Source organism: Tupaia chinensis, unplaced genomic scaffold (genome assembly GCF_000334495.1).
Source record: "Tupaia chinensis unplaced genomic scaffold, TupChi_1.0 Scaffold000605_1, whole genome shotgun sequence".
Classification (NCBI taxonomy): Eukaryota; Metazoa; Chordata; class Mammalia; order Scandentia; family Tupaiidae; genus Tupaia; species Tupaia belangeri.
In genome coordinates, this window is record NW_006160123.1 from 2,413,200 (window position 1) to 2,432,697 (window position 19,498).

Here is a 19,498-nt window from a genome sequence, read left to right on the forward strand (position 1 = left end):
AAAACTGATTCAGAGGAAAGTAGTTGAGTTTGAAGTAGGAAGTGTTAAGTGGGTAAGTGTGTTGCATAATGTTGGGTAAGACACAGACCACATTAAACAGGCCCTTGATTGTGTATAGTTACAAGGACATAAAAAAGGATGGGTTGGGACCAGCAGTTGGCATAATAGCTTCGTCATTGGACTCCCATGTAGTTGACCACAGTTTGGGTCCTGGACCCAGTGGTTTAAACTCATGCAGGGCGTGTGTACGTGTGTGCCCAAGATCTCGAGTGGAGAATGGAAGAGAAGGGATTGCGGTGTGGCCATCCCCCTAGGGAGTAATTTCTTGCTTTCTGTCTCTGTGTCTCACTCTTCTTACTGGAAAGTGCTCGCACCCGATAGCAAAAACCTCTCAAAAAAAAAAAAAAAAAAAAAAAAAAGGATGGCGCTGGACTGGCACCTTGTTTCCTACTTGTTGAGAGGGGGAAAATTAGTTACATAAATGTTTTGTCCATAAAGGGATATAATGATAACAAAGTTGCATGGTAGGAAGATGTTTATGCAGACTATGTATCAAAAGATGTCTATGGAAACCAGCAGTTAGCGTAATGGATATGTCGCTGGACTGGCACGTAGTCGACCGCGGTTCGCATCCCGGAACTGGTGGCTTAAAACTCACACCGGGTGCATGTATGTGCGTGCGTACCCAAGATCCCGAGAGGAGAATGGAGGAGATGGAGGAGAAGGGATTACGGCATGACCATCCCCCCTGGGGGGTGATTTCTCTCTGTCTCTCTGTCTCTCTCTGTCTGGCACGTGCACACGCCCTATAGCAAAAAACCTCTCAAAAAAAAAAAAAAAAAGATGTCTACAAAATATGTCTGATTTGGAGTCTCCGTAACAGTCATGGGTTCCATGCAGTTTAAAGAACACAGACTAGGGCAGAGGTGGAAAGCAGATATTTTTATGGATATATTTTGCAACAAATAGGAACATGTCTGGGATTTCCCACTTTGGGGCAGTGTTTTGGCTATGGTCCCACCGTTCTGGCTGAATTATTGATTTAGAGACTGTTAATAGGGCATGTTAGGATATGTGCTGACTCATTTTCAGTTCTCTAAGCAATAAGATCATTCTAAGGCAATTGGTAAGTATTTTCTCCCGATTGTTTGCCATATGGAATGTGGAGATCACTATCTTTTTTATTTTATTTTATTTTTTCATATGATGCAGCTGAACAATTTTGAACATGTAGTGAAAAAGATAAAAGCTTAAAAAGCTTTCCCAAAACCCTTAGGTTTTCAGTAGCTCCTCCACTCGCCTGTAGGTGGCAGTGTGATAATATGTAATGTCATTGGTCCCTCTCCGATTTTATGCCTCATACCTGAAACTGAGCTTTGACTTTCAGGGCAGACAGTTTTGTTACTCTGGTTTAAGGGTCGGTAAACTATAGCCTGTGGACCAATTTCAGTTGCCACCTCTTTGATTTCTTTTTTTTTTTCTCTTATCCTTTTTTGTTTTTGTGTGTGTGTTAAGAGACACACAATCTAAAATGTACCGTTTTGGTGTTTTGCTGTGGGACACTTACACTTGCCAGAGAAGGGAGGAGCATGATAACGCTCCAGTCTCCTCTTCTCTCGTCTCGTCCAGGGATTTTGGGCATGTACACACATGTGCTTGGCATGGTTTTCAAGCCTCTGGGCCCTGGACCCTAGTAGCAGGCCATGGAGGATCAGTACCACCCACCACTCATCATGTTAAAGGGAACTGTTTAGTAGCATTAAGCACAGCCACGGTGCGGTGCAGTTATCACTGCTGTGTCTTTCAGAGCTTTTCATCGCCCAGTGCAAACCCTGTGTGCATTAAGCAGCCGCACTCTGGTCCCCTCCCTCTAGCTTCTGACCACCACAGTTATGCATTCTTTCTCTGAATTTGCATGTTCTGGATATTTTATGTAAATGGAACCACATACTGTATAGCCTTTTATGTCTGCCCTTCATGTAACGTAGTTTTCAAGGTTCATCTATGTTGCGGTACAATCTTCAAACACACAGATATAAAAACTGACCATATTCTGGGTAATAAAAGCAAGGTTAAACAAATTTTATGAAAAACATGTTCTCAGGGCCAGCAGATGGTGGAGTGGTTAAAGGTGCTGGATTCCCACATGGCTGACCGTGGTTCGAATCTCGGACCTGGTGGATTGCTTTCTCACTTTCTCTCTTTCTCTGTCCTTCTCTAGTCAAATTGAAATAACCAAATGAATAAATAAATGAATAAAGTAAAAAAAAGAAAAGTTCCCTTACCATAGTGAACTTATGTTTTAAACTAATACAATCTTTTAGGCACACACGTGCACACACACACACACACACGTGCCCAGCGTGAGTTTTATGTTGCCAGGTCCTGGACTCAAACTGCAGTGAACTACATGGGAGTACAGCAGCATAACCATTACCCCATCTTTTGGTCCCAATAAATTAGCCTTAATGAAAATGTCTTTCTGTAATGTTTTTATTGTATCATTTTTTCTGAATTTGTTTCTTCTTTTTCTTTTTAATAGTTTTTAGTTGTGTGGAATTTTTTTTTCTACATACTTGTTTATATTTTTATTACATGCCAGACATCATATGGGACAAACTTAAAGTAACGGTGGACTCTGACTACTCTTTTCTTCTCGAGAGGGTTTGTTTTATTGCCATAATTTTTTCTGTCCCTCAGGCATGAGTAATTGAAAGTCTAGTCAGGAATTGAGATGATTCAAGACTGGAATTAAGAACTTGTTAATGCTGGGTACCAGCAGTTAGCGTAATGGCTACGTCGCTGGACTCCCACGTAGTTGACCGCAGTTCGCGTCCCAGACCTGGTGGCTTAAAACTTAAGCCGGGCGCGTGTGCGTGCGTGCCCAAGATCCCGAGAGGAGAATGGAGGAGAAGGGATTGCACCATCCCCCCTGGGGGGTGATTTCTTGCTTTCTATCTCTATGTCTCTGTCTGTCTGGTGAGCGCACGTGCCCTATAGCAAAAACCTCTCCAAAAAAAAAAGTAAAAAAAGAACTTGTTAATGCTGGGACCAGCAGTTGACATAATGGCTATGTTGCTGGACTTCCATGTAGTCGACTGCAGTTCAAGTCCCGGACCCTGTGGCTTAAACTCTCTCTGGGCATGTGCGCGTGTGTGTCCAAGTTCCCAAGACAAGAATGGAGGAGAAGGGATTGCGGCGTGACCATCCCCCCGGGGGGGTGATTTCTCGCTTTCTGTCTCTATGTCTCTCTCTGTCTGTCTGGCGAGCGCACGCGCCCTATAGTGAAAATTTCTCAAAAAACAAACAAACAAACAAACAAACAAACAAACAAACAAACAAACAAACAAACAAACAAACAAACAAACAAACAAACAAACAAACAAACAAACAAACAAACAAACAAACAAACAAACAAACAAACAAACAAACAAACAAACAAACAAACAAACAAACAAACAAACAAACAAACAAACAAACAAACAAACAAACAAACAAACAAACAAATAAACAAAAAACCTTGTTAATGCAAGTCTGTGTGTGGCTTATGTGTACTGTTAATATGCAGCCCTTGAGTTTCAACTTAAAGCCAAAGATGTGGGTAGTTACTAGAACTCTCTTCTTCCTTGAGTACAAGATTCATTTATTGGGCTTACGTCTCTTAAAATTGTCCTCAGTTACCTACCATTTCAATTAGAATTTTTAGAAAGGATCAACACCATTGGAAAGAGAACGACATACAGGCTTGCCTTTCTGGGTTTCTTTTCTTTTCTGGCTTGGCGCTCCAGAATTCTTTATTGTCTCAGTAACCCTTTAGTACCTTTAAATGAATTTATTGCCTGTGTGTTTTTATTTAGTCATGAAGAGGATTGGTCAAATCACCTAGTTAACCCTTTGCAGAAGAGAATCTCCTTTATTCATTTTATTAGCTACTTTTTACTTCCTTCTGAATAACAAATTTGTCATAATATTTTTAAGATTATCAGTAGAAAATAATGTATATGATTTGCCCTTTTTCTAGGTGCTCCCGTACTGGGGAAATCCTCACGATAGGAAAGTCATCAGGAGGTTCTGGAGCCAGGTAACTCTCCGCCCACTGCATTCCTATATGCGTATATACTTTACATACATGCAGTCCTTTCCCCAGGTGATGTAAAGGATTTTTCCATCGGTGAAATCTTATTCTGGGCACTGGGCAAGGGTACTTTTCTTCTCATATAATGCTTTTCCTGTTATAGGCAGTCAGCTGGACTTGAAGTCCAGGATGAAGTAAGAATTTTTTATTCTTTTATTTTTTAATTGCGAGAGTATATATGTGCTTGCCAGAGAGTGAGGGATTGGTCAGACGGCAGCCCCTTCTACTTCATATCTTCATCCTTTCAGGATTTAGCATATGTGCACCACGTACCTGGGATGTCTTTCAAGCTACCATGGTCGGCCGTGTGGAGTCTGACTCCTGTTACCACTAGGCTGTGGGTCTGGCCTCCACTTTTTCTTTTAATAGGCTGAAGACCAGTGTTTAGCAGTTTGTGATAAAGGACGGTGTTTCAAAAACAGTTAAACTTAACCTCACTGTCTTCTCACCTTGACAAGCATATCTTTAGGACGGTCTTATGCACCTTGTCCCAAGAAAAGAGTCCATACATCATTACCTTATTATCAACTGTGAGATAGCTCTTTTCATCCTTCCCCTCTTGTATTTACAGAAGACCCTCTATACTCAGGATGCCCCTTTCCACGTGGTTATCACCAGCTACCAGCTGGTGGTGCAGGATGTGAAGTATTTCCAGAGGGTTAAGTGGCAATACATGGTACTGGATGAGGCTCAGGCACTCAAGAGCAGTTCCAGGTAACATGAGTAATAGAAACTAAACTCTGTGGATTGGGTCAAATATAAGCACACGAATGACAATCGGCAAGATTTCAGAACATAGCACGACATGGTCTTTTGCACCAGCCATCCCTGACCTGGAAGCAAGAATTTTCTTTCACTTTTTTTTAGAACACGAATATTAATGTTTAGAATATAAAGATTTTTCTCCTAATTGAATAATTATGACTTTTTAAAAATTTTTGTTAATTTTTTAAAGAATTTTATTGCCGGGACCAGCAAATGGCGTAATGGTTACACCACTGGTTACACCACATGGGAATGTAGTTGACAGCAGTTTGAGTCCTAGATCCAGAGGCTTAAAAGTCAAACTGGATGTGTGTGCATGTATGCCCAAAATACCAAGAGGAAAATGGAAGAGAAGGGATTGCAGCGTGGCCATCCCCCAGGAGGTGATTTCTCGCTTTCTGTATCTCTGGTGAGCACACATGCCCTATAGCAAAAATCTCTCTGAAAAAAGGATTTTATTACCATAGCATGCTTGTACTTGCCAGAGAGAGAGGGGAAGTGAAAAATCACCTTCCAGGGTGTTTGGCCATACCATAGTTCCTTCTCCATTATTCTCTATTTGGAATTTTTAGGCAGAAACTTAGTTTCTTATAACTTTTTTTTTTTTTTAGGATTATTTATTTAATTTAATTTATTATCATTATTCAGTTTGACCAGAGAGAGAGAAAGCCACCAGGTCTATGGCTTGAATCATAGTCGGCTACGTGGGAATCCAGTACCTTTGCCACCATGCCACGTGCCGGCCCCAACACTGATTTTCAAGCATCCGGGTCCAGGTCTCAAACTGCAATTAGCCATGTGGAAGTCTAGCGCCATAACTACCACACCACCTGCTTGCCCCTAATTGTGACTTTTTTCCCCCTAAAGAATTATTTTATTGAACTTTATTTATGTATTTACTTATTTATTTATCTATTTTAATTTCACCAAAGAATAACAGAGTGAGAAAGAGAGAGGGAAAGTGAGAAAGTAAGCCAAGCCCCGATTCCAGGACTTGAACTGTGGGAGTCCAGCACCTTTAACCACCATGCCAACTGCTGGACCCTCTAATTATGACATTTTAACAGGTCTTTTTTTCTCTAAGGACAAATTCTCTAGAGGAAAAGTTCTGCCTTTTCTTTGAGGGATTATTTAACATGGGAGTTGGAAGTTAAATTATGTTGGGTTTCTATTTATTTTGTATAGGTTGTCTCAGTTCCTGGATGTCTATTAGACCTCTATGAATCCTTTTATTTTTGAGTTATGTATTTAGGGCATTCCAACACTTTGGGGTCCCAAACTGAATAGTAAGAATGTTTTGCTACAATGTTTTACTTGGTAGTATTAAACCTGGAATTTGATGTGTTTTTATGAACTCTTCTCGAGTCCTTAGGACTTTATTAGCCATCCACATTAACTGGAAGAATGGTATTTTCTGTGGTTCTTTCCATCCTCTAAAGGGTACTACTTCATGTAGTCCTCTTCTGAAGAACACACCTGTGGTCAGAGCAGTGACTTCTCATTTTACGTTTTCTCCTCCCATCCTCCCCTCTCTCCACTGCTCCTTCCAAACTCACACTGGAAATACACAGGATGATCATTTTAAATGGTTTCTATGACAAATAAGGACTTTCCAATTAGATGACTTATGTCTATAAAACTGACCAGGTTTAACAAGTCAGAAAAGATTTTACACTGCCTATTTCATGGCTGGTTTTTCTAAACCTTAATATCATGTTTTTGGTGTAAAGGGGTCCATTTCTTTGAAATTTCCTTTCCCATCTTTGTTGAATAATGTTTTTAAGTTGTGTGTTTGGTAGAATACTTGACTCTTAGTATTTTGGAAAGCACTTTTAGTAAGGCAACAAAAGATATGATTACTTCTAACTTTGGATTTGTAACTCATTTTATTGAACAGCGTTCGTTGGAAGATCCTCTTACAGTTCCAGTGTCGGAATCGTCTTTTGCTAACTGGGACCCCCATTCAGAACACGATGGCGGAGGTAGGCACTGGTCAAAGTCCCAGGTTTATATTTTCATGTTAAAACAGAATAGTAGAATTTTTTACCCATGGAGTGCTACTGTTCTGGACAAATTATAGCACCTACATAAAAAGAAAAATTTGACTATAATTCACTCTTAAGTGGTCCTTTAGGTATCATTCCTACTTTCTTATTCTCTGGTATAAGGATAGTTTTTTGTTGTTGTTGTTGTTTGTTTTTAAGTTTGTTATAGAGCTAGTATGTGTTCAACAAGGGAGAGAAAGACAGAGGCAAAGTGAGAAACCTCTCCCTGGGGCATGACCATGCCACAGTCCCTTCTCCTCCATTCCTCTCTCGAGATTTTGGGCACTCTCGCACACATACCTGGTGTGTTTTTCAAGTCACCAGGTCCACAACTCAAACTATATGTTTAGCTATGTGAGATCAAGCAGCCTTAACCACCATCTCACTGACTGGGCCGGGGATAGTTAATTTAAAAAAAAAATTTGTTTGGGACCAGCAGTTAGCGTAATGGCTATGTCGCTGGACTCCCATGTAGTCAACCGTGGTTCGTGTCCTGGACCCAGTGGCTTAAAACTCACGCCAGGCGTGTGTGCATGCATGCCCAAGATCCCGAGAGGAGAATGGAGGAGAAGGGATTGCAGCGTGGTCATACCCCCTGGGGGGTGATTTCTCGCTTTCTGTCTCTCTCTTTCTCTCTGTCTGGTGAGCACACATGCCTTATAGCAAAAACCTCTCAAAAAAAAAATTTTTTTTTGTTAATTTCATGAGCAAGAGAGAGAGAAAGAGAGAGCAAATGTTGCCTGTCTAATGTAGAAATGATTTTGTGCTAGAATTGAAGTTACTGAGAGAAACTAAAATTCCTGCTTTATAAAGGAAAGATAATTGATTATCAAGAATAGTGGTTAGGACCAGAAGTTAGTGTAATGGCTATGTTGCTGGACTCCCACGTAATTGACCCCGGTTCAAGTCCCGGACCTGGCAGCTTAAACTCACACCGGGCATATGTGTGTGTGTGCCCAAGATCCTGAGAGGAGGATGGAGGAGAAGGGATTGTGGCGTGGCCATCCCCCCTGAGGGGTGATTTTTTGCTTTCTATCTCTTTCTGGCGAGTGCACGCGCCCTATAGTGAAAACCTCTCAAAAAAAAAAAAAAGAATAGTGGTCAATAGGCTTTTTGTTGAGGACGGGATAGTGTTTTAGACTTTCTAGGCCATATAGTCACTATTGTGAATAGTCAGTTTTCCCCGTGTAATATGAAAGAAGCCACAGACAACACATGAACGAACAGACAGAACTGTATTCCAGTAAAATTTATTTATAAAAGTAGATGACAGACCAGACTTGGCCCCGCAGGCTGTGATTTTCAGGCTCCCAATCTAGGGTTATTAGAAGCAAGTAATACCACCTCAGTTTTTACTCAGTTGTGGATAAGGTTTTTTTTGTTTCGTTTTTAAATTTTGTCAGAGAGTATGTGTACCTGCTAGAAAGAGGGAGAGATAGAGTAAAAGAAAGCAAGAAAGTACTCTCATGGTGCATGGCTGTGCCACAATCTCTTCTCCATTTTTCTCTCTCTTCAGGATTTTAGGCATGCACACACATGCACCTGGCATTTTTCTTAAGCTGCTGGATCTGAGACTTGAACCCTATAGTTGGTGTTTGGGAACCTGCTGCCTTAACCCACCATGTGATGGATAATCCCTGATAATATTTTAAAAACTATTTTAGAAAAAGAATATAGAAAAAAGGGACCAGCAGATGGTATAATGGTTATGTCACTGGGCTCCCATGTAGTTGTCTGCAGTTGGAGTCTGAGACCTGGGACTTAAAACTCATGCCAGGTGTGTGTGTGTGTGTGTGTGTGCCCAAAATCCAGGAAGGAGAATGGAGGAGAAGGGATTGCGGCATGGCCATCCCTCCCAGGGGTGATTTCTTGCTTTCTGTGTCTCTGGTGAGTGCGTAAGTCTGATAACAAAAATCTCCCCCCCAAAAAATAAATAAAACTATCTCACTGTAAAATCTGGCCCTAACTTGTACTTTAAAACGTTTGGTTTGAACTAATTGAAAAACAATCACTTTTTTCTCGAGGGCTTGATAGAATCAGTGTTGGTTTATGAGGTGGGTGCTTGCACTTACTCTCACTCACAAGTGTATGAATCCAGATACATACACACACATATGCCTGCAACTCTTTTTCTCTGTCTCTCCAGCCCTTTTTGTACCTTCAAACATATCATTTGTCGCCCTATGGCTATTTCATTGCTTTTTCTTTCCAGCTCTGGGCTCTGCTTCATTTCATTATGCCAACATTATTTGATTCACATGAAGAATTTAATGAATGGTTTTCCAAGGACATTGAAAGCCATGCTGAAAACAAATCTGCGATTGATGAGAGTGAGTACTGTTTCTTTCTTTATTCCTATCAGTGTGGGCAGTCACATGATTGTTCACTTCTATGTGAAAATATTCTGCCATTATACATCGAAGCATCAAAGAAAACAGTTTCTTTTCTTACACATAAAAGAAATATGTGCTTTGTATATACTTAAGAGTCAAAAAAGGATTAATTTAGGTGAGGGTGGTTGTAGAAGGGTCGTAGTCTTGACTATTAAATCAAAGCAGAACTGGCTTGGGTCATAGAGTGATATGTTTTGGCTTGCAGAGTCTCTGTCTTCCATATAGATCCTGAAAAATTTATATCAGAATTATAGTCTTCATGTAATGGATCAGAGCTATTTTCCTATGATAAAAATAAGACATATGGGGGCCAGCAGGTGGCATGGTGGTAAAGGGTGCTGGACTCCCAAATGGCCGACCACAGTTCGAGTCCTGGACCTGGTAGATACAACTTATTTTCTCACTTTCTCTCTCTCTCTTCCCCCACCTCCCTGGTCAAATTAAAATAAAGTTAAATGAAATAATTCTTTTAAAAAGAAATAGACACCCAAACCAGGCAGCCTGAAAATCATGCTTGGTGTGTGTACATGCATGCCTAGAATCTCAGGAGGAAAATGATGGAGATGGAATTATGGCACGGTCCTTCTCCCCTGTGAGGTGATTTCTCACTTTCCCCCTCATTGTCTCTTTCTTTGGCTAGTATATGTGTCCTATGGGAAAAATTTTAAATAAATAAAATAAAAAGCTTACTAGAAAGGAACTTTTTTTTACTATTTTCCATATATTAGATATTCTTTTTTTTTAAAGAGGTTTTTGGTATAGGGCGCATGCACTTGCCTGAAAGACAGAAAGAGACAGAGACAGAAAGTGAGAAATTACCCTATGGGTAGATGGCCACGTCACAATTCCTTCTCCGTTCTTGTCTCGGGATGTTGGGGGCACACGTACATGCGCTCTGTGTGAGTTTAAGCCACCAGGTCCAAGACGACTACATGGGAGTCCAGCGACATAGTCATTATGCCAACTGCTGGTCCCAGCATTTGTTTCTATTGTGAATATTTTTATTTTTCACCTTATTTCTCAGTGTTTTGGGCTTTTTAAGTAATGTCTGCCTGATCAAGAGCATTCTCCATAAGTGGTTTTACACTCCAAGTTGTTGATTTTTTTTTTTTTTTTGAGGGGTTTTTGATATAGGGCGCGTGGGTTCGCACGACAGCTCGCCAGACAGACAGAGACAGAGAGACAGAAAGTGAGAAATCACCCTCCAGGGGGAATGGCCATGCCACAGTCCCTTCTCCTCCATTCTACTCTTGGGATCTTGGGCACGCATGCTCATGCGCCCGGCTTGAGTTTAAGCCACCGGGTCGGGGACACGAACCGCAATGGGCTACATGGGAGTCCAGCAACATAGCCATTATGCTAATTGCTGGTCCCAAGTTGTTGATTTGATGACATTCTTTGAAAGGGAATTTCTAGGATACACTAGGAGTTTCAGATAACTTTTATTAACCCTGGAAAAAAACCTGAAGCAGTTGCTAAAATGTTCCTAAAACATCCTGAAATTGAATTCTAATGAAAATAGAGCAACTTGCAGTTGCCAGTTTTCTTAGAGCAAGATGCTGAAGAAAAAGAAAGTAATTATTTTGTTACTTGGAAAAAAGTTTGAGTCTACTTTCAGAGGATTATTAAACCAAAGGTGTTTAAAGAGTTTAGTGAGATAGTATGATATTGTTTTGATTAAGTGTGTTAAATCATATAATGTGTGGGCTTTCTGGCATTTCAGATCAACTTTCTCGCTTACATATGATTTTAAAGCCATTTATGCTGAGGAGAATTAAGAAAGATGTGGAAAATGAATTATCTGACAAGGTAAGGAGAAAGAATGCATGATTTGAAGCCCTGGTAAGAGACTGATTTATGATTCGGGGTGGGGGGATTATTTCATACTTGTTTAGTTGAATACAGTTTGATTGAGAGAAGACCTTTAAATGTGAGTGGATCAAACGATTAGTTGGCATTTACCATGAATGCATGGTGGGAACAAGATGCTAGAGAACAAGGGCAATTTGAGCAAAGGAGAGTCACATTCACCTGTGCAGTCATATTTTGGCAGACTATTCACACCATTTGGCTAAAGGTGTATGGAAGGAGGCCTGGTGATAGTCAGATTAGAACAAAAAGGCTTAGTTTATGGGAGGCCTTCTCTGCCTAGGTGAGAAGTTTTAACATTTTACTCTAAGCATTAGAGAACATTGGAGATTTTTTTTCAGCATTTGAATTACTTTATAAAATTGGTGTCGAAAGTATATTAGAAGCAGGAGAGACGAGAGGCAGGCAAACCCCAAAATAATAGTGGTCTAGACTAGATTTGGTAAGGGTCTTCAGTAAGTCAATGGGCATGGTCAGAAAGGGTGATTAGTGAATTTCCAGTTTGAATCTGAGGATATAGGAAACAGTAAAATATGGGGTAAGAGAAGGATAAAAACAAGAGCTGACTGAAGTTTGACTTTGGGCAACTGAGTGACTGGTAATGCTGTTAATTTAGTAGACTGTGGAAAGATAATTTTTTTCTGATGTGTCATGTAAGCAGTTGCTATAGACTATTTGAGTTGTACTGTCTTAGTTGGTAGTTTAAAATATGGGGCTGGGATGTTTGGGGATGATTATTTGCAAGTTAACTGTGATGGGGGATAGTTAATGCTCCTGGCAGTTGAAGAGATTGCCTAGGGAAGAGCATGTGGATTGAATGACAGGAGAAGAAGGTCAAGGAAAGGACTTTTTTTCCTGGGGGATTACCCACCCACAGACATTGTGAATTCACATACATACATTGTTTTCACAGTCAAAATCTGTTTTGCTTATATTTTCAACTTTAAGCTAATATATGTTGAGCATTCCCAATCCAAAATTCCAAAACCTGTAGTGTTCCAAAATCTGAAACTTTTTGAGTTTTGACATGATGCTGGAAGAGGAAAATTCTATACCTGACCTCATGTGACATGTCGCAGTCAAAGCCCTACAGTACAAAAATGTACAAAATTGGGCCAGCCCCATGGCCTGGTTGTTGAGGCAGCTGGATTCCACATGGTGACTATGTTCCAGCTCTGGACCCTGATGGCTTGAGAAATGTGCTGGTTGCAGTGTGTGCATGAGCAAAATCCTGAAAGGAGAGATGGAGGAGAAGTGGTTGTGGTATGCCCATTTCCCAAGGGGGGTGCTTTTCTCCTTTCTCTTTTCGTCTCTCTGGTGAGTGCAAATGCCCTAAAGGACATTTTATGATAAAAAATTATACAAAATTACCTTAAGGCTGTATGTATGTTTAAGGTTATGTTTGAAAAAGAAAATATAGATATTTTGTTGAGTCTAAGGTCTCATCCCCAGGGTATCTCAGGTATATGCAAATAGTTCAAAATCTGAAAAACAAACAAACAAACAAACAAACAAACAAAAAAACCCAGAAATCCAAAACACTTCTGGTTCCAAGTATTTCAGATAGGGGATACTGAACCTGTACTGAATTTTCTTAGACTGTTTTTCTAAATGTGAATGTTTTTATTGATTTTTAGATTGAGATTCTAATGTACTGCCAATTGACCAGCCGACAGAAGTTGTTGTATCAAGCACTAAAGAACAAAATTTCCATTGAGGATTTATTGCAGTCTTCTATGGGTTCTACCCAGCAAGCACAGAACACCACCAGCAGCCTCATGAATTTGGTCATGCAGTTCAGGAAGGTAAGAACTTAGATCAGCTGCCTTGAAACTGTCTTGGAAAAAAAGGCCTTGTCCCTGATGCCAAATAAAATAAAGGCTGTTAAGAGGAGATGGGGGGGAGGGGGCAGTAGGTGGTGTAGTGGTTAAGGTGTTGGATTCCCACCTGGTTGACCACGGTTCATGTCCCGCATCTGGCGGCTCGAAAATCATGCAAAGTGCATGTGCAGGTGTGCCCAGAATCCCAGGAGGAGGATAGAGGAAAAGGGATTATGGCAAACAGCTTTAAAAAATAAGAGGTAAGAATGGGAAAGTATCCATTTTCATAGGTAAATATTAGGGATTTGGTATTCATAGAATGATATATGCATATAACAGTGCTATTTTACCATTCCTTTCCTCTTAGGTGTGTAATCATCCAGAGTTGTTTGAACGACAAGAAACTTGGTCTCCATTTCATATTTCCCTAAAGCCATACCATATTTCAAAGTTTATCTACCGTCATGGACAGATCAGGGTCTTCAACCATTCACGAGACAGGTGAGCAAGTATTAACGTCTATTTACCCTTAGTGTTCTTGTAATTTGGAATTTTATTGCTTAGTAGATAAATTAGTGGAGAGAGTATTAGTTCTCCAACAAGGAGGCTTTTAAGCAAAGAGTGCACAACTATTATTTTTGAGGAATCTTGTGGTTGGAATTTGAGCATTTTTAAGGATCTAACTAGGTGACCTTAAAGACCCTAGCCTTTGGACCAGCAGTTAGCATAATGGCTATGTCGCTGGACTCCCATGTAGTTGACCACGGTTCAAGCCCCAGATCTGGTGGCTTAAACTCACACCAGGCGCGTGTATGTGCATGCTCAAGGTCCCTAGAGGAAAAAGGAGGGGAGGGAATTGTGGCGTGACTATCCCCCCTGGTGGGTGATTTCTCGCTTTCTGTCTGTCTGTTTCTGTCTTTCTGGTGAGCACATACGCCCTATAGCAAAAACCTCTCAAAAAAAAAAAAAAAAAAAAAAGACCTTAGGCTTTTCAAGTTGTCTTTCTGAATCCGGAACCTATGTCCACATCTCTGCTTGTGCCACTGTCGTAGACCCACACAGCCAGGGGTCTATGACCCATTGCTGAAAGTGGTTGGTAGCGGTTAGGATTCTACATGCAGAATTGCACTTGTAGAACTGAGGAGATTTAAATAAGCCAGATTTATCTTTTTCCCAAAGACAGCAATTATGGATTTGGTGCAAGTTGAAGTGGTTATTAATTTAATATCCCGCACTTCCCAGTTAGCATGGTCCTGGCTTCTGAGTTTTTAAACAAAATTTAGTTTAACGACACTGAAACTGAGAAACATTCTTGGGTTTAACTTTGTGAGCTGTCTGTGATTGCTCCAGGTATCGCCACTAGATGAGCAGGGGAAATAGACGAGAGTTGTAGAGCTTTTTGTTTAGTATATGCTAACTTACAGCACTGTTGTGACTCTCTGAAATAAAAGGAGACTTCTCTGAACTTATATTTTTACAGTTTTAAGTTCTTTGCATTTTATGGTATTTATGTCATGATTATTACCTGGTAATATTGCACGAGATTTAGAAGTACTACATTTCAGATCTAAAAGATCCTCCTTAGTTTGGAACCCCCAGTCTAGTTAACTTTCCAATATTTATATTTGGGTTCTGATTTATTTTATTTACTTAATTTACAGGTGGTTAAGGGTTCTTCTTTCTCCATTTGCACCCGACTATATCCAGCAGTCTCTCTTCCACAGAAAAGGTAGGTGTTTTGATCTCTGGGAAGGAAAGGATGTCAAGGATTTACTAGGATGCTCTTTGTTTTGCTTAGTGATTGATTTGGGACATTCTAGGCCTTTATTTGTGAAGTCTTGATAAAATTTAATTATGTCAGTTAAGGGCTGGCTTCTCGGCCTTGTGGTGAAGGGAGCTGGATCCTACATGGCAAACTGCAGGGTTTGAATCCTAGTCCCAACAGCTTGAAAAACATGTTGTTTGCATGTGGGTATGTATCCCAGATCCTGACAGGATAGAGAATTGGAGGAGAAGGGATTGTGGCATGATCACACACCACTGGGGGTTGCTTCTCTCCCCTCCGTCCCTCTCTGTCTCTGTCTAGTGTATACACCCTTTGGCAAAATTTAAAAAGAAATTAAGTCTTTTAGTTATCTTCATCTCTATGCATTATACCAGCGATCAATAGAAATGGTTTCATTGACCTTCTATCTTTATTTTTTACCTGCCTCTTAAGAATTTCATACCCTTGGGAATCAGCAGTTAGCGTAATGGCTATGTCACTGAACTCCCACGTAGTCGACCGCGGTTCGTGTCCCAGACCCGGGGGCTTAAAACTCACGCCGGGTGCGTGTGCATGCATGCCCAAGATCCCGGGAGGAGAATGGAGGAGAAGGGATTGCGGCGTGACCATCCCCCCAGGGGGTGATTTCTCACTTTCTGTCTCTATGTCTCTCTCTGTCTGTCTGGCGAGCGCACGCGCCCTACAGTGAAAATCTCTCAAAAAAAAAAAAAAAAGAAAAAGAATTTCAGACCCTTGAGACCAGCAGATGGTGTAATGTTACATTGCTGGATTCCTGCATAGTCGACCGCGGTTCAAGTCTGGACCCGGTGCCTTAAACTTATGCCAGGTGCGTGTGCATGTGTGCTTGAAATCCTGAGAGGAGAATGGAGGAGAAGGGATTATGGCGTGGCCATCCTCCCTGGGGAGTGATTTCTTGCTTTCTATCTCTCTGGTGAGCACACATACCCTATAGCAAAAATCTCTCAAAAAAAAAAAAAATATATTATTATTTTTAAAATTAATTTAATTTTATTTATTATTATTAGTAGTAGTATTCAGTTTGAGCAGAGACAGAGAGAGAGGAAAAGTGTGAAAGTAAGCCTCCAGGTTCGGGACTTGAACCATGGTTGGCCATATGGTAGTCCAGTGCTTTAACTACCAAGCCACCTGCTGGGCCTTGTTTATTTATTTATTTTTTAAATTTTTATTTATTTATTTTTTTTTAAGAGAGATTTTTGCTATAGGGCGCACGTGCTAGCCAGAGAGAAGCAAGAACTCACTCCCCCAGGGGGGATGGCCACTCTGCAATCCCTTCTCTGTTTTCCTCCTGGGATCTGGGACGTGCACGTACATGTTCCAGGCTTCCTGGTCCAGGACTCAGCTGTGGTCGACCATCTGCGAGTCCAGCGATGTAACCATTACACCATCTACTGGTCCCCTAACAGGTATATTTTCACAGGACCATGTCACAATCCTCCTGTTGCAGCCTCCCAGGCAGCTAGGGTTATAGTCATGCGCCATTATACCCAGCCTATTAGATTAGACTGGGAACCAAAGCTGCTGTTCTTAAGTACAGCCTTCGCCTCAGTGCATTGGCGCCTTTCCTGCTAATGCTACCGCAGCTGAGCCTGGTTCTCTTATTGAGACTTACTTCCTCCCTAGCGTAAGGAAAAGAAGCTACTCAATTTAGCATTGTCCAAAATATTAAGGCTAAGGTTCAGAATCTGTCATACGTGTCCTCGCCTTTTCTTTTCCTGGGATGGATGACAAAAAGAAGACAGCCAGGGATCCGAAAAATTCATGGTAACTGTAGAGCCATCTCCCATGTGACTCTTAGAGGCCACTTCTCATAAGCCTGCCTCTTCTATCTTAATTATAGTACAAAGGTGTGACATATTGGGGCCAGCAGGCGGCATGGTAGTTAAGGGACTGGACTCTCACACAGTCAACTGCAGTTTGATCGCAGGATGTGGTGGCTTGAAAATCAGCATCAGGCACGTGTGCATGCATGCCCAGTAGCCTGAGAGGAGAATGGAGAAGGGATTGTGACTTGGTCATCCTGCCTGGGGGGTGATTTCTCCCTTTACTGCTTTCTGGTGAGCACAAGCACTCTATGGCAAAAACCTAAATGAAAAAAAAGATGTGACACTGTAACATCTATCAAACTGGAAAATTCTTCTGCATATCAAGATTGAGACCTATAGAATATTTTTTAGATTATCTTTTCATTCCTCAGTCAAAATTTAGTAGTTCACCAGGGTGTAGTTCAGTACTGGCTCTTGGTTCACACTGTCCTTTGGCATTGCAGGTATTAATGAAGAAAGCTGTTTTTCTTTCCTTCGCTTTATTGATGTATCTCCCGCAGAAATGGCAAACCTCATGCTTCAGGGACTTTTGGCCAGGTGAGAAGTTTGCATATTGTTTGATAAGAGGAGTTGGAAACAAACAGGGACATAGGTTGAATACTATGAAATCAAATGTTACATATAGTATTGTCTTAGTCTCTCATCTTTTTCAATTGTTATAAAGTTTGTTTTTAAAGTTTTGTTATTTATAAGTGTATTATAATCTTTTCATCATTTAGTAATTACATAATGTTTCATGATATACCTTAAATGAAAACTATTTAGGACTTTCCTTCATAGACTATAAGAAAGTCTTCAAATCCTGTAATTTTTAGTTAGTGTTATAGATTTTTCTTGCTTCTTTAGGGCAAGTCATAGTTGGTGGTTTGTTGACTTAGTGGCGATGGCAGCCTAGCCTGCCTCAAGTGTCCTGGGAAATTATTCCTGTGTTCTTATTCTTTGGCATAATGGCTTTCACTGATTTTATAACTTTGTGTTGACACAATAAATAGTCATCTCCGTAGCAGTGACGAGCTCACTGATAACGAAAATTTTATTATGATAGGAATTCTTGTGATAGAGATGAGTGTCCCTTAATACTAACAGAAGCTGTATGGAAGATTTTAGTTTTTATAGTAGCAAACCAAGTCTTACCAAAAAATCTATAGAACAAGAGTATGAGACAGCTTCATATGAACATAGGAAAGAACTATTTCTTTTTTTTTTTTTTTTAAGATTTTATTTAACCATTTATTTAAATTTGACCAGAGAGAAAGCGAGAGAGAGAGAGGGCAGAGAGAGAGAGAGGGAGAAAGTGAGAAAACAAGCCACCAGGTCCAGGACTCGAACCATGGTCAGCCATGTGGAAGTCCAGCACTCTTAACCACCATGCCACCTGCTGGCCCCAGGAAAGAACTATTTCTACAGTGCTTAAGATTTACCGAAAAAGGCATGTCGATGAGAGAACACTCAGATGTTTCCTCATTGCTATGAACGACCGTCAGACCTCCATGGAGCACTGAATAAGCATGTCTGCTGTGGTTTGTTGCAGATGGTTAGCTCTTTTCCTGTCTCTGAAAGCCTCCTACAGGCTCCATCAGCTGCGCTCCTGGGGAGAGCAAAAAGGGGAGAGCCAGCAGAGATATCTGAGAAACAAGGATTTCCTTCTCGGGGTTAATTTTCCACTCTCCTTCCCCAACCTTTGCGGTTGCCCTTTGTTAAAGGTAAGCAATTATTTGAACATAAATTACCTAATACTACCTTCCCTGTTCTTTGAATATGTAAAACTGATAATAATGTACATTTTCTCAACGGTTTATTGTACTCTAGCATGTTCAGATCGCCTGCTCAGTAAGGTCTTTATATCAGTTAAAGTTGTCTGAGAAATTCCTATGTCAGTAATATGCTTTATGGAAAATTGATAGTAAAATATGCAAGTTTATCTGTTGAAAGTTAGGTTGGGCTGCAAACTGAACTTGGGGCTCCCTTGTGGACATTGCCATCACACGTTGGCACTTTCCTGCTTGTGCCACTCAGCTGGGCCTCAGAGGCTCTTTGATGAATAATTAGCAATATTTGTGGACTGTAGAAATACTTGCCCATGGGACCAGCAAATGGAGATGGAATAATGGTTACAGTGCTGATCTCCCACATAGTCGATCATGGTTCAAGTCCCATACCCGGCAGCTTAAACCTAACGTTGGTTGCGTGTGTGTGCATGCCCAAGGTCTGGAGAGGAGAATGAAAGAGAAGGGATTGTGGCATGACCATTCTCCTTGGGGGGTGATTTCTCACTTTCTGTCTCTCTCTTTCTCCAGTGAGTACATACATGTGCCTTATAGCAAAAATCTCTTTCAAAAAAAAAATAAAGAAAAGAAAAAATCTTTGCTAAGCCAAGTTCATGAATATAATCCTCTATATTTTCCTCTAAAAGTTCTTCTGATTGATCTTTCAAACAGAAGAATTTAAAAATATTTTTTAGAGTCTTCTGGCTTAGGGCTCTTGCGCTTGCTGGAGAGAGAGAGAAAAAGAGACAGAAATCATGCCCCATGCGCATGGTTATGTTGCAGTCCCTTCTCATCCATTCTCCTCTTGGGATTTTGGGCACGTATGCATATGTCCCTGGTATGAATTTCAAGCTGTTCAGTCCGGAACTTGAACCACAGTCAACCATGCAGGATTCCAGTACCTTTACCACCATACCATCTGCTGGCCCTCATTTTTTCTGGCGGCGGGGGTCGGGGAGAGGTTTTTGCTATAGGGCATGTGCCCTTGCCAGAAAGAGAGAGACAGGGAGACAGAAAATGAGAAGTCACCCTTCGGCGGGGATGGCCATGCCACAATTGCTTCTCCTCCATTCTC

The 19,498-nt window shown here is 40.9% G+C and overlaps 1 protein-coding gene across 1 annotated transcript in view; it reads left to right on the forward strand.

Annotated features, from left to right (window-relative positions):
- Window positions 1-19,498, forward strand: part of INO80 (INO80 complex ATPase subunit) — a gene marked incomplete in the record, with an annotated part of 129,629 nt that overhangs the window by 30,662 nt on the left and 79,469 nt on the right. The window contains 10 exon segments of the mRNA XM_027775821.1: window positions 4,022-4,081; window positions 4,707-4,849; window positions 6,798-6,882; window positions 9,158-9,275; window positions 11,062-11,147; window positions 12,845-13,012; window positions 13,395-13,528; window positions 14,689-14,756; window positions 17,101-17,194; window positions 18,189-18,360. Of these exon segments, the coding sequence (XP_027631622.1) occupies window positions 4,022-4,081; window positions 4,707-4,849; window positions 6,798-6,882; window positions 9,158-9,275; window positions 11,062-11,147; window positions 12,845-13,012; window positions 13,395-13,528; window positions 14,689-14,756; window positions 17,101-17,194; window positions 18,189-18,360 (1,128 nt within the window).